The 18,712-nt window shown below is 39.2% G+C and overlaps 2 protein-coding genes and 1 long non-coding RNA gene across 15 annotated transcripts in view; 2 read left to right on the forward strand and 1 right to left on the reverse strand.

Annotated features, from left to right (window-relative positions):
* The first annotated feature begins 55 nt into the window (after window positions 1–55).
* On the forward strand, window positions 56–4,006 carry nat8 (N-acetyltransferase 8). 2 transcript variants are annotated; one of them, XM_044166856.1, is made up of 2 exons: window positions 56–261; window positions 1,670–4,006. In XM_044166856.1, the coding sequence occupies exon 2, from the start codon at window positions 1,679–1,681 to the stop codon at window positions 2,351–2,353; it is 675 nt and encodes a 224-aa protein (XP_044022791.1). In that variant the 5' UTR covers window positions 56–261; window positions 1,670–1,678; the 3' UTR covers window positions 2,354–4,006. The 2 variants fall into 2 exon arrangements, with proteins under 2 accessions (XP_044022791.1, XP_044022792.1); XM_044166857.1 differs by having other exon boundaries at window positions 129–261; window positions 1,667–4,006.
* On the reverse strand, window positions 2,490–8,061 carry LOC122861855. Its single transcript, XR_006374585.1, has 2 exons — window positions 6,706–8,061; window positions 2,490–4,214 (listed from the first exon to the last, which is right to left on the reverse strand). It is a non-coding gene; the product is annotated as an uncharacterized LOC122861855 (long non-coding RNA).
* Window positions 4,128–18,712, forward strand: part of dctn1b (dynactin 1b) — a 51,523-nt gene continuing 36,938 nt past the window's right edge. For 11 of the 12 annotated variants that reach the window (XM_044166841.1, XM_044166849.1, XM_044166843.1 and 8 more), the window contains exons 1-3: window positions 8,468–8,641; window positions 14,094–14,345; window positions 16,682–16,760. In XM_044166841.1, the coding sequence (XP_044022776.1) occupies window positions 8,609–8,641; window positions 14,094–14,345; window positions 16,682–16,760 (364 nt within the window). In that variant the 5' untranslated portion in view covers window positions 8,468–8,608. Of the gene's footprint in view, window positions 4,264–8,467; window positions 8,642–14,093; window positions 14,346–16,681; window positions 16,761–18,712 lie in introns of those variants that run through there. The other variant, XM_044166848.1, reaches the window with a different exon arrangement.

Genomic DNA, 18,712 nt, shown 5'->3' on the forward strand with positions numbered 1-18,712 from the left:
CGAACATATCGGGGGTGTTTGACAGTGACAGTGAGAGAAGTTTAAACAATCCTATGGCAAAATGAATGGAGTTTAAGCTAACAGAAATTCCATATTTCAACGACGGGACGTTTTATTTTCCCATTCTGCTGATATTCCGTGAATGCAGCATATCCGAGGCGTTGTAATATTAGATAAATGAAATGAGACGATTTTGACTTCTGGCAACTTCGCAGCGCTCAGCACATTCAGACCCTGCTGTCAAACATTAAAATAAAACACGTAAGTCATGTTTATTCACCCTGTTTGGTCCACCAGAGAATCTCGGAGCAAATCAAAGCTAATCAGCTTTGCGAGGCTAGCACTGATGCTAGCTGCTGATACGTTAGCTAATCAGTGGAATTAAAGTATTGAACATTTTCTTAAAGGACATAACGTTGCGTAGTTTATGCTCTGAATATTCACTTATATTTAATGTGGAATTATTACGTGTTAAAGTTGATCAATGGCTAGCAAAGTTGGTATTACTAACATAACCTGGCTTTTCGTTTAAAATCGTTAAAACTGACTCTTGAGGGTCATTGTGATCATAGGTGAAACTTGTTATTATCAGCTTGCAGCAATAATAATTAATGGCGTGTTTACTGTAAGTTATTGTTAAGTTCCCTTACGATCTTTCTAGAGTGTTTTTCCGCCTTCCGCATAGTACAGGGCTGCACGTAATGGTTATTATTCGTTCTGACTGACTATTGAGTTTCTCTTTTAATATTAATGTGTTACAATGCAAGTACTTAGTCTATATTTTGTGGTCTGCTTGCTCCACTTACTATTGGGTACTTTAAGCTATAGCAATTAGAGCCAGACTGATTTGGAGTCTGGTACCTGTATCGACACAAACACATGACATTAACAAACATTTTTGATGAGGATCTCTCAAATTTAATTATTAAAGAAGTGTGACTATTATGTACAGAGCCAGTCATTTTACACTTGAAACATATTTTTTAGCATTTCACTGCTACAATTTCTTGTTACCTATTGTACTTATACTTATATACACCAATACTGATATATGTCTGTGATGAGCTTAAATCAGCCTGTATATTTGCTATATATATTGTGTGTATTATATATACTGTATATATGCTTCCCAGCATATGAGTTAATGATGAGTTTAGCATGTAAAATCTTTTTTGGCAAAGTAAGTAGGAACTACAGCTGTGAGAGGAATTGATCAAAATGTACAGTATTCTCTTATGAAATGTTGAAGTACACTATAAAGTTTCACAAATTATTATTATGGAAGTGCCAGTACTTCTCAGCCTTGCTTCAGTACATTATATGACACTGTGTACTTGCCACCTCTGATAATATTACAAGTGAAGTTACCAGAGCCCGAAGTGATGTCTATATTTCAGTCAAAGTAGTTGAACCAGTAACCTTAACCTTAAAATCTAAATTATTCAGTTTATCTTAATTCATATGGAGAATGGTTAATATTTTTACTTGAAAAATCACTATGATTTTATACATTTAGAGATACAGGGACAGGCTTCAGCACACTGTGATGCTGAACAGAAACAAGACAAAACAAAAGGACAAAAGAATGAATATATGATTGCAAACTAGTCATTTGTAGTATTTTGTCACCTCTCACATTTTGACCTCCTGTTGTCATTTTAAAAAGCAGGGCTGAGCCATGGCCAGTATTCAGATTCGGAAGTATCGGGATGACGACGCCGAGGCAGTGAAGGAGATCTTCACCCTGGGGATGAGCGAGCACGTGCCTTCGTCTTTCATGCACCTTCTGAAACAGCCGCTGACCCAAATGGTGCTCATGTGCATGTTCTGCGCTCTCCTGACCAGCTCCAAGTCCTTCCTGCTACCCATCCTGGCCCTTACCCTCTTCCTGGCCGGGGCTCGGCAGTTTGTCGTCTACATGTTTAACTGCTACATCGACACCTCCCTCAAGAAGGACCTCAACAGCATCAGTGAGACCTACCTGCAGCAGAAGGACTCATGCTTTTGGGTGGCTGAAAGTGACGGTCGGGTGGTCGGCACCGTGGCTTGCCTCCCTACCGAGAATGCGCCTGAGTGCTTGGAGCTGAAACGCATGTCTGTACACCGCAGTCACCGTGGGAAGGGCATCGCTAAGGCTCTGTGTCAGACAGTAGCTGATTTTACTCGTGACAGGGGTTATGCAGCAGTTATCCTGTACACCTCTGTGGTGCAGACAGACGCTCAGAAGCTGTATGAGCACATGGGTTACAGGAAGATAAGAGAGTTTGTCATTCCTGAGCTTGCTGCCAAAATTACAAACTTCACTCTGTTTGAATACAGACTCGATTTACAGAGAGATGGGAAAAGGGACTGAGTGGTCTTAAACTGAGTAACACAAAGACTGTGTAACATTTCAGGGCGACAGTACCGTCCATTCGCCCAGTTTCTGTGCTTATCTTTACCCAGCATGCATTGCAGTTAAGGCAACCAAACACTCAGGACAGGTCAGGTGATAGTATCCGCTGTTTACTCAACACACTTGCAGTAAAAGGTTAGGCATGTTTTCTCTTGTTACAAAACACACACAGGTCAGATTGATAATTTATTACTGTTTTCCCAACAAACCTTTTAATAGTTGATAAAAATATCTGCTACATCCATGACCATGCTGCTAAAGGGTTTGTGTTGTTTGAGATTCTTGAAAGTAATTTGATTATTTACTTTTGTAAAGGATTTCATGTCTACATGATACTGAGAATAAATTGATAGATCTGAACATGCTCCTATAATTTTCTTTGTAGTACTATTAGGGATGCACCAATCCAATACACCAGATTAGTATCGGCCCTGATATTGATCTTATTAAGCGGATCAGGTATTGGCCAAGACAATACTGTTTTTTTGGTTTTTTTTTGGTCAATGTCATTATAAAATTCAGTTTTTCTGTTATCGGTTAGATTTGTTAAGTCATGGCATGCAGCCAACTCACTCCTTACCTTACATGAAAACGATTCCAATAAATTTTATGCAGTGAGGTATACACATTTTAAATTTGGGGAAAAAGAAAGCAGTGGAATTGGATCGGCATCAGTAGATAACGGGAGAGAGAAAAGTTTGATTGGTGCATCCCTAGTACTGTCAATGTCATGTTGTCAGTTTACCAAAGCCATGCCATGACATTATGTTGCAGTAGAAATTAGGTGGTTGTGAATCTGTGAACACTAAGGTGCTTTAGATAAATTATAAGTTGTAGGTCTGATTTTAGGATTTTATTAGTCTACTTTAATAGCTTACTTCACATTCTTTTCATGTCAACCAAAAACATTACCTGAGGGAGCACATCCTCTGCTGTTCTCAACTATGAGTTCTTGCTGTCGTTACACTTCATGCACTTAGATATTTACTAAACGAAACTGAGTCCTACCGCTTCCCATTTTTCATTTTTCAATTTCACAATTGTGATACTGAAGGCCTAAAAGAGAGTTAGGCCAAACAAGAAGAACAAGTTCCTTCCAGTAATGGTTTGTGGCCACAGGGCGAGGATACTGCCGGGAACTGAATCAGATAAAGATGGGTTTGGGCAATACTGAGGTTCTCCCCTGGGGCTTGTTTTGCATACACGATGCTACACTGTTAATGTCTGTGTTCCAGTCTGATGCTCACAAGCTGTGAGGTTGTCAGGTTGTTGTTGTATTTTTCATATCAAATTTGTGACTTAAATCGGGATTCAAGGTAAAATGTGCATATTTCCCTTGGCTATTTCCCCTATGCCTTCTGCATTCTCTGTTTTCTTACCCCTTCATCTTACATGTTTCTGATGTTTGTTTGTTTTTTTTAACATACTAATATATATATACATATATATATTTTACACACACTAGTACCTGCCTTGCCTAAATAAAGTTTAAAAACCTCATCACATGGCAAAAAAGAAACATAGCTACTCAGGAAAAGAAGACATGACATTTTCAGAGGAATTCTCCTTAATGTACTAAATTATCTTCTAATAAAAATATATTATATTTAACACGACATTGTCTGTCTGTGTTTAAACCTTGTCAGCTGCTATCTACATACGAGTGAATGCAATAATATACTTAATATCTTTATAGTCTGATACAGTGTGGAAAAATATCACCGGGCTCCTCGTTTTCTGTGAGGCGGGCTGGGTCAGGCAGCAGCTCGGACACCTCAGGAGGGATGTGTCCGGTCAGACCTCCATGGATGGATGTAGCCTGTCAGGGACGAAGCTGAGCGGTTAGCCGGATTTTGGGACACAAAGAGGTACGATTTAGCACACACATGTCATGTGGACAGTGGGAGAAACATTCAAAATACATATACACAGCTGTTTAGAAATATGTGTGTGTGTGTCTTGTTAAAATTAACTCGGTAAAAGGTTTTTATTGAGAAAGCTAACCGAGGCTAACGGTTACTTTTGCTAGCAGCTGGTCAGGGAGTGTCCCACTGACAGCACCAAATGTCAGCGTTAAAAGTGATGGTTTTAATACCAGTCACAGCTGTTAAAATGCACATTAAAACGACTAATTGTGGAGTCGAGACCATTACAAACATTTAATTAGCTTTGGTTGGTGATTAATGGAGGCGGTGTGGATCCGGATATCCAGCCCTAATCAGATGAATGGGCTTTACTCTGGTTTGAATTAATTAATCTCCAATCCAGATTGTTTTTTTTTCCTAATTTCTCATCCAATTTGGTTAATCTTTCAGGAGGAAATGTCATGTCAGGCTGCAGCCACACCCATGCTGTGATTTATTATGATTTCCACCAGACATAACAGGCAAAAAATTACTATTATTTCGCTTTTTTTGAATGAATAGTTGCTCATTATGTTAAATAAATGACTGAAATTACATTATTCTGGTCAGCGATGCAGTAGGATGTTTTTGGAGCAGTGGTCTCTCGGCTTTGAACTCACTAGATGGCACCAAATTACAGATTTAGCTCTCATATCATATATATTATATTTTGTAAGGATTGTTTTATTGACCATGCAGTTAAATTGGCCAATTGGTACTAATTTGATACACATTGGAGTGAAGCATTTGAATGAACAGGCTCTGCCCCTGTTTTCTATGGTGACCTATTTTCCCTGTATGCATGGTATAGTGTTGAGAACATGGCTGGATATCATTAGCATGCATGTAGTGGAGAGGAAGCCCAATATATAATTAGTTAATGTGTTTCCACTATTGTAAGCAGAGTTGCTGCCATTATCAATTCATCTAACGATTATTTTTTCAAGTAATTCATCGTTGAATAAAGTAAATGTTAAATACATGTAAAAGCCCCAAGTGATATCCTCAAATTGTTTGTTTGTCTAAGAAGCAATTCAATACCCAAAGATATTTCATTTACAATAATATAAAACCAAGAAAAGTAGCAAATCCTCACATTTGAGACACTGGAGCCAGTGAATGTTTTGTAATTTCTTTACTAACAGAACTGTTGCAGAATAATTTTCCAACCAATTTATTGACAAATCACTACATATAAGCCTTACAATGGAATATTGGAATTATGTGGGAAACATGGTTATACTGTACTTTATATTAGAGCTGAAATAATTAGTTTATTCATTGATTAGTCGATAGACAGAAAATTAATTGGCAATATTTTAGATAATTGGTTAATTATTTAAATCATTTTTTAATAAAAAATTAAAAAATGAATAAATCTCTAGTTCCACCTACTCCAAATGTCAATATTTGCTGTTTTTTTTTTTTTTTTTTTTGTAATGATCATTAACTTGATATCTTCGTGTATTGGACTGTTGGTCAGACAAAAACAAGTAATTTTGTCAACTTGGGCTTTGGGAACTTGTGATGGGCATTTTTCACTAATTCATCAGTTAATCAAGAAAATAATGCAAATAATCTTTAGTTGCAGCCTATTGTACATGGTAATTAAGGGGGAAATACACATACAGTATATGCTGTAATTTAGAGAGAAAAAATAATGAATTACTTACGTTTGATGATCACAGACTAACCATATTTCCACATTAAAATGTAACCACTACATTACAATCATGAGGGCAACATCACATGTACAGTAGGACACTATTAAAGTCGCTCTGATCACTTCTGGTGTTTTAATATGGATTAAATGAACTTTTGTGACATTGACCTATCAGTTACTAAATTATTCTCATAATAAATGAAACTAGTGCAGAAGTCAGTGAGTCAAGCAAGTAGAAAAAGGAAATTATTCCACTTTTAATCAACAGACCATTTATCAGGTAAAACAACAAATATTTGCTGATTTTAAAAATTAGAACAGTGGTGAAAAGTTGCTTGATCTGTTTCAGATCTTTGTGCACTGAATCATTTGGTTTTCTGGCTGCAGGTCATATTAAATAGTCAATCCGAAGACATCACTTTGGTATCTGGAAGCTAACATTAAGCATTTATCATTATTTTTGATGAAAAATTAACAAATTACTAACTTAATTAAAAGAAGAAATCAGATTAAATAGATTCATTTCTTTAGATTCATTTGCAGCCCTAAATGAAGCTCTTTTTGTGACGTACCTAAGAATTCTTTACCTTGGTGTCTCCTGACACAGCAGTTTGCATTTCAGCCCATGATTCAACAATCTATGTAGGCACAATCTCTTTCACACATGCCATACTTAAATCCTATTTCTCCTAAATAGTCTTAATCAATGCCAGCTTCCCGGACGCAGACATGCTCATCTTTACCTTGTTTAGTGACGTCGATTTGTTCTCCTCCTGGACCGGCAGACCGCTGGAGGTGCAGTGTGGTCGTAATGTTCCTCCTAAAATCCCTGTGTGTCACCTCTGTTCCTGCAACCTTCCTGCGCACCGGTCTGAAAAGAGTCGCAACAGCAGGCGGCGGCAGGCTGAGCTGGTAACGCCTCTTTTTGTCTGCCATTGTCCTCATCTTCTGTAAGGAGGCAGTTCTTTGATTTTGGCTGTTTGCTGGTCGTCTCCTTATTATTTCTTCTGTGAGAGATAAGGGCTCCCCCTCTCCCCTTCCGCCTACAACTGCCCAACACCCCTTCTTTTGGTTCTGCCTTTGTCATTTGCATAAAAGGGTGCAAAGAGACTGCAGAGGTTTACTTTGTGTTCCTAAACATCCCCAACTGTGTTTCTCTCCCACTTATCTAGGCCCTGAAGCCACAAACATATACTGCTTCAATCAGTTTGTCCCTGCTGTATATGAAGTGATAATACTGAGCCTACAGACCGTACATTTGTTGTCCTGGTCCATGCTTGGTTGCTGAAGCTTTATGAGCGATGCATTATTCGGTATGAGAAATATCTCCCCCTCCTGAAGGCTGTGTTTCTTTTGTTGTGATGCCGAAATGCATACTCTTACAACATCTGTCATCAGCCTTTAAGCTGAAAGCTTTTACATGGAAACCCTGCAGTGTTTGCCTCTATTGCAAAAAGATGACAACACAGAAATAGAGAGGACTGAGAGTTAAAAAAGCCCCAGCCATGCAGTTAGCTGATAAAAGCTGATAAAGGAGAGTTAATCCTTGCTCTGTGACGGGCCACAGCATCAGGCGGGGCCCTAATGCAATCTGCTGGCTTTTGCTTACAGTGTGCTGCATTACAGAGCATCACCTGGGCCTTTTGTGTTCAACCACAATGAAACAGCATCAGATTGAGTTGAACTGACTCACTCTTCCCCCGGTTTAAAACTGCTTACTGCCTGTGTTTTTTTTATTTTTTATTTTTGTTTTTTTTTTATTTTTAGGCTAGATGTATTTTTCCCCCTCCAAGCATTCACACTTTTAGCAGAAGAAAGAAAGAGAATTTGACAATAATCTGACAAAGACTGCAGTGCAAGGAAAGTAGAGTTTTAGGATACATATGGGCCCTTTTGCAATATTTCTTTACTATATTGATGACCTTAATGGAGTTGTTTTTATTGACTCATTGATCATTTATAACAGTTGTGATTATTAAAGGTACTTAAATGATTTGTCTTATCAGGACTTAAAATGTTCTTTTAAGTCTCAGCCAAAGAGAAGTCCTGAAGAAGTCCAAAACAACTCCAAACCTCTGCATCATGCCACATTAGGAGGACATGCATGGGAATAATGACTGTCAAGTTTATTTTGAGAAGCTTTTGAGAGGCGTATTTGCAGGCTTTAGGACCCAGCACCTCAGTGTGGGCCTAAACCACCCTCCCTCCTGCAGAAGCCAGCGCAGACACTAGCGCAGTGCTGCCACTCAGCTGATGCACTCACAGCAGACTGAAGCCTGGCTGTTTTTTCTCCTTCTTTGCTCTGCTGTTTTCCTCTGGTCCATTCATCGGAGAGGTGGATCGGCACTGTCTGCCCCTCAGAAACTTTCTGAAAGAGCTAAAAGCTCCCGCTGGCTTTCCTCTGGGAGCAGCAGAGAGGAGGGACGGGGAGTTTTGAGAGCTCAGGCTGTGCTGTGTGGATCAGGTGAGGGATGGTGTGATTCTGTAAAGAGACAGAGAGAGAGGAAGAGGGAGACGCTCCGGCAGCATCACCAAACCCCCTCCACCCCTCTCCCAGACCCCCTTCTGTCTGGCCGACGCTCTCCCCAATAACACTCTCCTTCAGTCAAGACAGGCGGTTTGGGGGCGGCTCGGAAACCAGCAAACATGTCACAGACTAGGAGGAACACGTACACTCGGGTGAGTGTGCACAAGGTTTTTATACATCCCAGTTAGATGAATGAATGGGCCAGACTGTGGTGTTTAAGTTAGTCCTGATCGGTGCGCCATTGTTCCTGTTACGTCTGTTCAATTTGTTTCACTCTGTCATCTGCTCCATGTCGATTTCTACTTTGAATAGAAGGGTTTCTAATCCATTTCAGCGCTGCATTCCTCTGTCTGAATTGTTGCCTCTTTGTTCGGCTCAGATGCCCCTCCGGGTTCAACATTGCTGCTGTGATGTTAGGGTTCAGACCTCTGTGATGACTCAACTCTGTGGACCTGTAAAGTAGGAGATGATATGTGACAGGTTCATAAGGCTTTTTGTTATCAGCAGACACTGGACACACAATCCACAAGCCCCAGAAGACTTCCTGTTTGTCATCCGTCTCTGAGTCAGGCCGCTTCCCTGTCACCGGGAGGGATGACATCAGTGCTCAGTCTTAGATTTTAGATACAGTACCTTTCAGTTACTCTTTTCTTTCCTTCAGATCACAGAAAGCCCCTTACTTATCAAGAATAGTCCTTAGATTGTATACTTTGTAATTTAGCCTGTCTGACATGGTGATAATCTGTAAACACCATGTGGATGACAGCATTTCAGTAGCTTACTTTTTTGAGAAAACAAAGCAGTACCGTCTTCAGGCTGACAAGTTTCATCAGTGTCTTCATCAGAGCATCATGAGTGTTACAGCGCAGCAAATGAGGCTGTATCACTGTTTTTATCTTCTTTTAGCATTATATTCAGTGTGAGCTTGCATGTGTTTTTAAGAGTAGAGTGGCACTAAATAATTCAACATGCCCTCGTCGGGTCCTCTCTGCCTCCAGCACATGGCAAACAGGTCGGAGTAATGACTGAACAACACTCAAGGCTTCATTACAGACTGTTAGCAGGACCAAAGCAGTCCATTCACAACACTTTTGTTTTAAGTATTTTATGACTTTAAAGAAGACATGAATTATAAACCCCAATGGATGTTTGATTGCAGATTGTTGACAGGTGCATTTGAGCTGTGTAGTCTACCTGAAGCACTGTAAACCAAGGATTCCTGCTTCTGTTATGAATCTGAAGTAATTTGATGGCTTTAAATAGACGTTAAAGCTTCAATAAAAGATCTTGAAGGACCTGACTGTGACGTAGAAAATGCTTGACAAAGAGGCAAAGCCTCAAGGACACGACGAGTTAAAATGTCTCTTTCCATGTTGGTCATGAATTATAAGCTAGGTTAATTAGACTTTAAGCAATCGTGGGAATGCATAATTTGCATAATTGCTGAGTATCTTGTGTCTGGTTTAATATATGATGTCTGGTTTTATATGTAAGCAGTATGAAAGTGGAGATGAATGGCTGCCAGAAGAAGAATTGATCATTTCTTTTCAACAAAATGTTTGGATATATTGACTCCAAACTGATATCCTAGCTCTAAGTTATGCCTAACCAATTAGTTTCTGCTAATACTAAGCTGAGAATAGAAATAAGTGACATATTTCCCCCAGTATACACCTCCCTACACTGTGGTTGAGAATATATTTCTTTATATACAGTCTGTATTTTGACCAGTAAATCCATTGTTCAGTGGCTATGGTTGAGAAATATAAATTGTTCAAAATGCCTCTTAAGGCGTGACACCATCTTTGAGCTTATGTCTAACAAAACAGTCTTTATATTACCACATTCCAGCCTATACTTTGCTTAGATGTAATGCCTCCACCTTGTGCAATATGGATGGCTGACTGTTAAGGCCTGTAGGTATGCGGTTTAACCAGATATTACATATTGATGTGTTTGGTTTTTTTTTTACCTCTTCTTCTTTCCAACTTTGAATGGCCGGCCCCCTTGTATTGCTTTCCATGTCACTGCTGTCTCCACCGTTGGCCTGAAAAGGGAGTAGACAGCAGCAGGTCAAGGAGGACAAAAATATGATCCCTCACTGGCTTCCCCCCGAAGTGTGAACAGTGTTGTGTTCATTGCAACACATGACCGAACAGGAAGTACCGCTGCCAGGGGTTGAACCTGTTTAAGGCTGGGCGATAATTAAGTATTCTTGTTTATCAACTTTTGATTATATGGTCATTGGAGCTAGACTGAAAAATTCACTGAGCCGATAAATTGACCGATATTAGCTTATTGCAGATATATTTGTGTATATGGCGGCCAATAAGTAACAAGAAATTGCAACAGAGAAAAGTAAAAGATATGTTTTACGTATTTTAGAAACAGTGTCACACTAGTGACATACTTTGTCTGCCAGAGAGCACTGACAAGTTCATTTTTCAGCTGTAAAATGTTCTTGCTCAGCATCACTATTTATTAATCATACTACCGTTTCGGTCCCTCTGGACCTTCGTCAACAAACATTGATCTGAAATAGGTAATGCTCCGCCTACTCTGTGTACACAGGTGTGGGACAATTATTCTCCAGTGGGAATGTCTCTCAATTATTTACAGCCACAAATGTGCAATATGTCATATCATATGCAACCAAAATAAGAACAGAAATACATGAAACTCTCCGAGCCAAAAACAAGTCTATTTACAGAAATATTTACACAAATTACATATCTGATGAATGAAAACATCGGCCTTGCATCCCACATCTGTGTACACAGAGTGGGTGGAGCATTACCTATTTCAGATCAATGTTTGTAAAATTGTTTAAAACATTCTTGACGAAGGTCCAGAGGGACCGAAACGTTAGTATGATTAATAAATAGTGATGCTGAGCAAGAGCAAAGTGCGGGATTTTCTTTCGTTTTTATTAAGACGGAAGTTATATTTTCCTACGCACCTGCATCGAAGCTAGTTGGATGTGCGAATATCTTCTTTAAGCATATTAACTGTAAAATGTTTTAAATTCTTTAAAAACCAAATTCAAGGGGTCCTTAACAAACGTGTTTGTTTTTATTATGTGTTTATGCAAAAAATTTATATTGGCCGATAAGTTGTTTGATTTTTAAAACCATCAACTATCAATATCAGTATTAGCCTCAAAAATCCAAGGAATTCCAAGGAACTTGTTATTAATACGAACAAAATTAGTTATTGAAGCTTTCGTTTGATATTTATTGAGAGTTTTGAGAGTTAGTAAAAGGTATATTAATAAGTTGTCAACAAGTTTAGCATTGGAGACTAAAAGTAGTGTCAGACTTAAAATTGCTTGGATCATACAACAAGAAGAGTCTAACATGTCCACAGAAACCTGCAGTGGATGGGACAGATTAGCGTATGATACTTAATATTTTTAAAATGTCTTCATGTTGCTGCTGTCTGTCTGTTGGGGTTCACTGTCCTGCGGAGGTTGTTTAAGTTAAACAGCAGCACATAGACAGTGTGTTTTAAAGTAAGCTCAAGGAGAGTGAGAGCATGTTCTCTCACAGTGTAATAATATCTGCTCCTCTCTCTGCTCTTCTGCTGAGTCACCATCAGTTCTAGGACATCACACTGTAAATTGGGTTATGCAGGATTATTTGATTACAAAATATTGCAGCTCGAGTAAATTTGCCCCTGTTTAAACATTTTACTGTGCGATTTGTTCTCCACACATCAGAACTGCTTTATGAAATCTCAGTTGATTGTTGCCATGGAATTATCACAAAAAACTGGGCTCCTCAGCTAGAAAGCAAGAGTGCTGTTTTAGCAATTAGCATGCATTGACATTTAGAGAGTGCAGGACAAGGCTTTGCTTTGACTTTTTGTGTGGTCCTGCACAGCTCAGTGGGTCAGAATGACACTAAAACTTTTTGTTCTATCTTTTCTCTCCGCAGCAAACCTTTGTGTGCTAAAATGGTCCTGTAAAAGACCTCTTTAATGCAAATGTCCACTGAACACCTTCAGTATGTGATGCTTTGCACTGTAGTCAATGTATGTACCGTAGCCTACTCTCAAACAGAGTCATGCAGAGAAATGTGGGTTTTGCTACTCCACGTCAAGGGTTTATCTAATAAAGCAGTGATTGAACTTGTAGCCAGTTCATGAAAGGTTCTCCTTTTGCTCTAATCCTTATTTATCATGTTAGAAGGTGGTTACTGTAAAGTTGTGATGAAGGTGACAATAACTCAAATAACTCTTGGATGATCGGATTGGAATTAGATAATGCTTTAAGAGAAATTGAACACCAAAAATGTTTTATAAGCTGTTAACATTTACAATATGTACAATCCATATGGTAAACTTTATCAATAAAATATATTAGCAATGCTAATAAAACATGTGTATGCCACTTTAAAGGGCATCTATTCATGCAGATAGTTTAAACTCAAGTTAGACTTCGGTTTGGAAATTTTTATAACAACTAATGGAAGGCAGGTTTGCTAAACCAAGGCCAAGTTTCAAGCACAGCATATTTACACCTAGAAATGTGCTTTGGACAAGTTATAATCTGATTGACCCAAACTATTTCCGGCGAGCAGCCAGTGATGCATTTGGAGACACAAAAACAATAAGTGTAAATGCAGAGTGTCTCATTAGAAGTTTAGTAAATGCAAAGATACGTTTGCGCACTGATCAGACCACAAAAGAAAGCAGAACTCATAAGCACCAGGCAGCTTGGATCGTAACAGTAACATGAAACAAAAGAACGCACTGGATAGGAAAGGTTAGATATGTACTTAGTTGTGATTGGGGCTGCACGATATGGTAAAAAAATCATATTGTTATTATTTAGATAGATAGATACTACGAATGCATTTTCACTGCAAAAACTATTAAAATCATGATGATGTGACATTTGTTGGGGTCTGTCATGTTTTCTTACATCTGGAGAACAAGATTTGTAGGCCAGGGCATCTCTGCAGCACTACAGTACTTCATTATAATGCTGTTTGGTCACACATTTGACCATTTATCAAAACATTGCAGCTTCTGCGATTTGCACTTAGCCATATTGCGATTTTGACAATATTTTGATTAACTGTGCGGCCCTAGTTGTGATAGGATGGTCCTCTAAATCCTCATAAACATCAAGCATTCTTTGGAGGCCATCTTAATTCACTTCCATAAAGTTGGGGAACTTGTGACACAGATAAAAAAGAAAAAAGAAAGGTGCTGCTACTTTTAATCCCTAGTATTCATCAAGCTTCGAAATCACTAGATCCACAATACAACTTGATAGTGTCTTTCGTTAGACTGTCTGGTAAACACCCACATCTTTTTCACTCCCCTTCTCCAGTTTGTAGCACAGGCTTTCTGTAAATTTGTTGTCACCAAGCCTAAGGTGAGACAACCCTGATGACATCACTATGACATCATCAGGGTTATTTCCTCAGATTCTCAGACGAAGCTTCTCCAGAGCCACAGAAGACAACTAGATAGAGATATGTATGTATAGTGGAGTGCCCCCTTTAAATGTACAAATGAGATTACCTTCAACAGTGTTGATGTGAACATTCCTGTTTTAACAGTCTAGTCCTCTGTGTGTTTCTTCGTCCCACCCAGACCTACAGCAGCGGCAGCAGCAGGATGAGCTCGGACGGGGGCGGGCGGCCCGTCAAAGTGGGCTCCCTGGTGGAGGTGATTGGGAAGGGGCAGCGCGGCACGGTGGCCTACATTGGCAACACGCTCTTTGCCTCCGGAAAATGGGTGGGAGTCATCCTGGATGAGGCCAAGGGCAAGAACGACGGCACTGTGCAGGGCAAGCGCTACTTCACCTGCGCGGAGAATCGTGGGATATTTGTGAGACAATCACAGGTAACTATAGAAATATTTAGTAAATCAGATATACTTTCCTAAATGCTTGATGTCCAGTGCTAGAAACCTAAAGCAGAGGATGATGCCATTTTCTCCACCCTCTAGTAACCTACCAGTACACCCCTCATCTATCTATTGTTTAGATTCTCATTTTGTAAGATGTTTGAGATTTAGTTTTTCTTTTTATTTGACGCAGTGGGCTTGTGTGGGGGCTGATATTTTCCTCTGCTGTCTGAAGGGTGCCAGCATTTTTCTACTGCTTCAGGCTACGAGCTTGGTTGTTTTCTGATCAAAAACAGCTCGTTTTTTCTCCCAGAAAAATACTGCAAAGTCACTCTGCATGTTACAGTGACCATAGATTACCTATGGTGGCCTGGAGGGAACAGTCAAATACACCCCAAGGGAAAATTAAAGAAAAATTGGTGAAATATCAGAGTTGCTTTTTTGTCACAGCTTAAATTTCCTGGGCATTTAATGGACTCCTGTTGTTTTCTCATTGTGGTAGGTTTTCATTTTTTGAAATGGTAGATATCTCATTTTGGTGTAAAGCACTCCACATGTAAAAACAGTAAACACACATTCAGTGCACAGACATTAGAGTTAATGGTCCCTTGTGGAGTTTTCTTGTAAACAAACATTCAGTGTTACTCACCAAAATGCATTGTGTGCATCCTTGAGGTCTAACAAACATGCTGAATGCATTTCCTTCCTCATAAAACATTTACAAAGCTGATTTTTTTTAAAGTATTTTAAATCTGCATTGTTTACATCCATGTTTACTAGCTAGCAGTCTTCTTCTTCTTCTTCTCTGTCTTTGCTGGCACATTGCAGTGTTTCTTGGCATTACCATCACCTGTCAATCAGTGTATTGCGTCACCCATGTGCACATGTGTCCTCGTGTGCATGCACGAGACAAACAACATGGGGACAAAATCTCCACAAGGCACATTTTAAACTTCTTAGACACATTTGGCCTCATGCAAGAACATTTCTTAATCCTAAACCTCTTGTACTTTTTTTTCTGTGAGGTTTGCTCATACAAGTGTTTTGTTCGTTGAACAACTTGTTGAATGCCACTTGTAGATGAGCAGGTGTGTTTTTGTGAAATTGGACCACTTGCATAATCAACACTCCCAAATCGCTATGTAAGGCTGCCTGCTTCGTTTCATTTGTGGGCAAGTTTCATTTGCAAAAATGTCAGAGGAAAAAAGAAGGACATCAGAAATCAGCAGATGAAAACAGAACAAATGTAGCAGTATCAGTGGTGGTAACAGGGGACCAGAAACAATTTAAAAATATTACTACAGCTGTAAATGCTGTGTTATCACAGAACTGTGACAAGAATAAAGTAGGAATGGTCTGACATGAAGTTAGATGCAGAAAATGTCTTAAAGCAAAGCAGTCCATGACTAAAATGAGAGGCAGTCAAGTAAATGTGACAGTCACGGAGAAAGAGAATATAATCCATTACATGTGATGTTACGATGTTGAGTGCAGCAGAGGATGTTACCCCGGAGTTGCACAGCGATCTGGATAAAGACCCTGAGGAAGCTGTTGGAGTGTGAGAATATTCCCAGCAATAAATACATTGTAGATGTTTTCATGCCAGAAAAAGTTGTTAAACCTCTCAGTAAATTGGCAAGCCATGATGCAGATCGAGGAGCAGAATATTAATTTTATATGAACTTGTGTTCGTTTTTCATTTTTATTTTTATTTCGTTATCTTATTTTATAGATTTATTCAGAATCCTTAGTTCAAACTAGTGTTTTTTCTGCTGTGAAGAAAGGCAGACTATCTGTACATGTTGTACGACAGGTCTGGACCACTCTTGAATTTCGTTTGTACCGAAGAGAAAATTCTTAATACGAGAAAACTGGTGAATGCAACAGGTTGTAAATCATCTTAAATAATTTTCACTTGAGTCTGTTTGTTCGAGTGGTTCTTGCACGAGGCCCACTTTGCTGAGTGAGTAAATACTTGCTACCTGTGACCCGGTAGTACAGGTACAGACACACACACATGGGTCAGCTTCAGAATCGATTAGGTGTTGTATTACTAATCCTCTTCATTATGTCTCCCACTTGGCTTAAAATACTGTCTGACCCTGACTGTCTCTGCACTGTTGTTAAAAAGGTTGCTATGGAGATGGAACAATTACTACTGCTATATTTGAATGAACATCAATAAACAAGCCAATTTGTTTTTTGTGGCTACCCTTTAACATCTGTTGCTCCCTCTCTGTCAGCTCTGCTGATGAATAAGATAGTTTGCAGTAAAAGACATGATTAACTGTTTCTTGCTGTCTTTCTTTCTGTCTCTTGTGTCTCTGTCTCAGATCCAGCTGGTTGATGATGGGGCGGACACGACGTCTCCAGAGACACCTGAGCCCGGCACCGGCAAGGTTCCCAAACGAGGTAAAGACACACACATTCAGATGGTTACGGTTTGTGGTTTTGTCCTTGGTCATCATTCATCCATAGTTTTCAGTATTCTGTAGGTGTTTTGCCAGTAAACAAAAAAAAAGGCAATTTACTCAAACAAAGTGCAATCACGTCGATCCTGACCTTTCTGAAATGGAAGTTGTCTAGGGAATGTCTCTGCTCAGAACATTAAACATGCAGTGGTATTTGAAAGCAAAGGAAAAAAAATCTAAATATGAAATCTCCTGCAATGTGAGAGCACGCAGGTAAACAAATCACCTTTTTTGTGACTTTAATAAAAACATTATCAGCTGATGCAGGGCAGTCAGCAAACACCTCTTTGTAACTGACAGATTACAGGTTTTATCACCACAGTTGTGAAAGGGTTTACGCTCTTGAATCCAGGCTTTTCAATAAATAGTGTCGGGAGCTTTTAACCAAAATAAACGGTCCCATCCAGTAGCTGGTGATGCAGAACACCTTCTGCATCATACCTCCTTTCTCCTGAGTGGCTGTTTTTCTAATAGCCTATTCATATCTCTAGAATTACGTGGTCTGTAAGTTGTGCTGACCATGCTCCTTTGAACGAAAAAAAACACTTTTTTGGTCATATTTTTTCACCTTGTGTCACCGTTTGTGCATGGAATAAAAAGCTAATTTTTGCATCTGACAAGCCTCTTCGACTTTATTTGTCAGTTAGCAGGTCATTTTTCTATGAGATGGGACTTATCACCACTTCAGCCATCTCTGCATTTGTGTATCAGTGTATAAGTGCCCTTAAGCAAGGCAGTGTAACCCCACATGCTTAGCCACTGTAAGTCACTGTGGTTTAGAGTTTCTGCTTATGGCCTAAAATATGAATGTGCTTCAGTAAATATCTAATTACATGGACACTGCATTTTGGTCATGAGTCAATGATCAAGCACAGTGTGGGACCAACACTGCCAAGGTTGTGGGTTTGAATCCCTCTGTGTGCACTCCACTCCAGTAAAGCTCTTGGGGCTGAAGTGTCTACCAGCTGGCGTCATCTGGCTTTCTGTTGACATCTTCTTTTTTACTCGTCAGAGTAAACAGGCGTTGTTTAGTGTTGACACATTTGTCTCTCTTTTTGGAAAAGAGATGAGAGACAAAATCATTGTGAAAATCAAGCAAGGTATTTGTGCTGTTTTGAGAACAGTTGCGAGCTATCAACAATATAATTCACTTTCAACAAGGGCTACAGGACAAAATTAAAGTCACAGTAATCATGAGAAATTAATTTAATACCAGTTGACAAAACAATCTCACGAAAGGGCCGTTAGTAGATGTTCTGGTGCTTTTGTTTGTATCACCATCGTTATTTCATCTGCTGAGGAATATTACAGGAATCGAAAGCTCCAGAACAGCTACTAATGGACCTTCTGGTGAGGTTTTTTTGTCAACTGCTGTGTCCAAGGTCAAGAATGAAGTTTAAGTTTGTAACGATTAAAGATGATAAGTTTAAGTACGATAACAAACTCTTACTGTATATAAAATCACTAATTTTCTACTTGATCAATTTTATGGGAGATTTAAATTTACCATCAGTTTAGAAGTAGATAAATGGTAACACTGAATTATTTTCCTCTCTCTGGTTTCAACACGAGAACAGAAATGTTTTCCACATCTGGTCACCAATATGTTTTATCATCACAAGGATGGAGTTGCTCTCTGTTTCCATGGTTACACCTCAGTGCTGCTACATCAAATAGGGGGTGGTGGGTTGGTGCATTGTATTCGGTTTAGTAACGTTCACTTCCTGGTGCAGAGAGAGGTAGTTAAAGTGCTGACACACCAGGGACTTTATTGGGCAAAGTTGATGTTTCAAGAACAGGCAACCTAAGTGAGACTCAGTAGTTGATTCAGATGTATTACATGACAATGACATGTTTCTTCAGATTAAAGTAACAACAGAATTTAATTGAATG

Source organism: Siniperca chuatsi, linkage group LG15 (genome assembly GCF_020085105.1).
Source record: "Siniperca chuatsi isolate FFG_IHB_CAS linkage group LG15, ASM2008510v1, whole genome shotgun sequence".
Classification (NCBI taxonomy): Eukaryota; Metazoa; Chordata; class Actinopteri; order Centrarchiformes; family Sinipercidae; genus Siniperca; species Siniperca chuatsi.

Excerpts from the sequence above, each read along its gene's own strand:
- nat8 (XM_044166856.1), top strand. The coding sequence starts at position 1,679 with ATGGCCAGTATTCAGATTCGGAAGTATCGGGATGACGACGCCGAGGCA.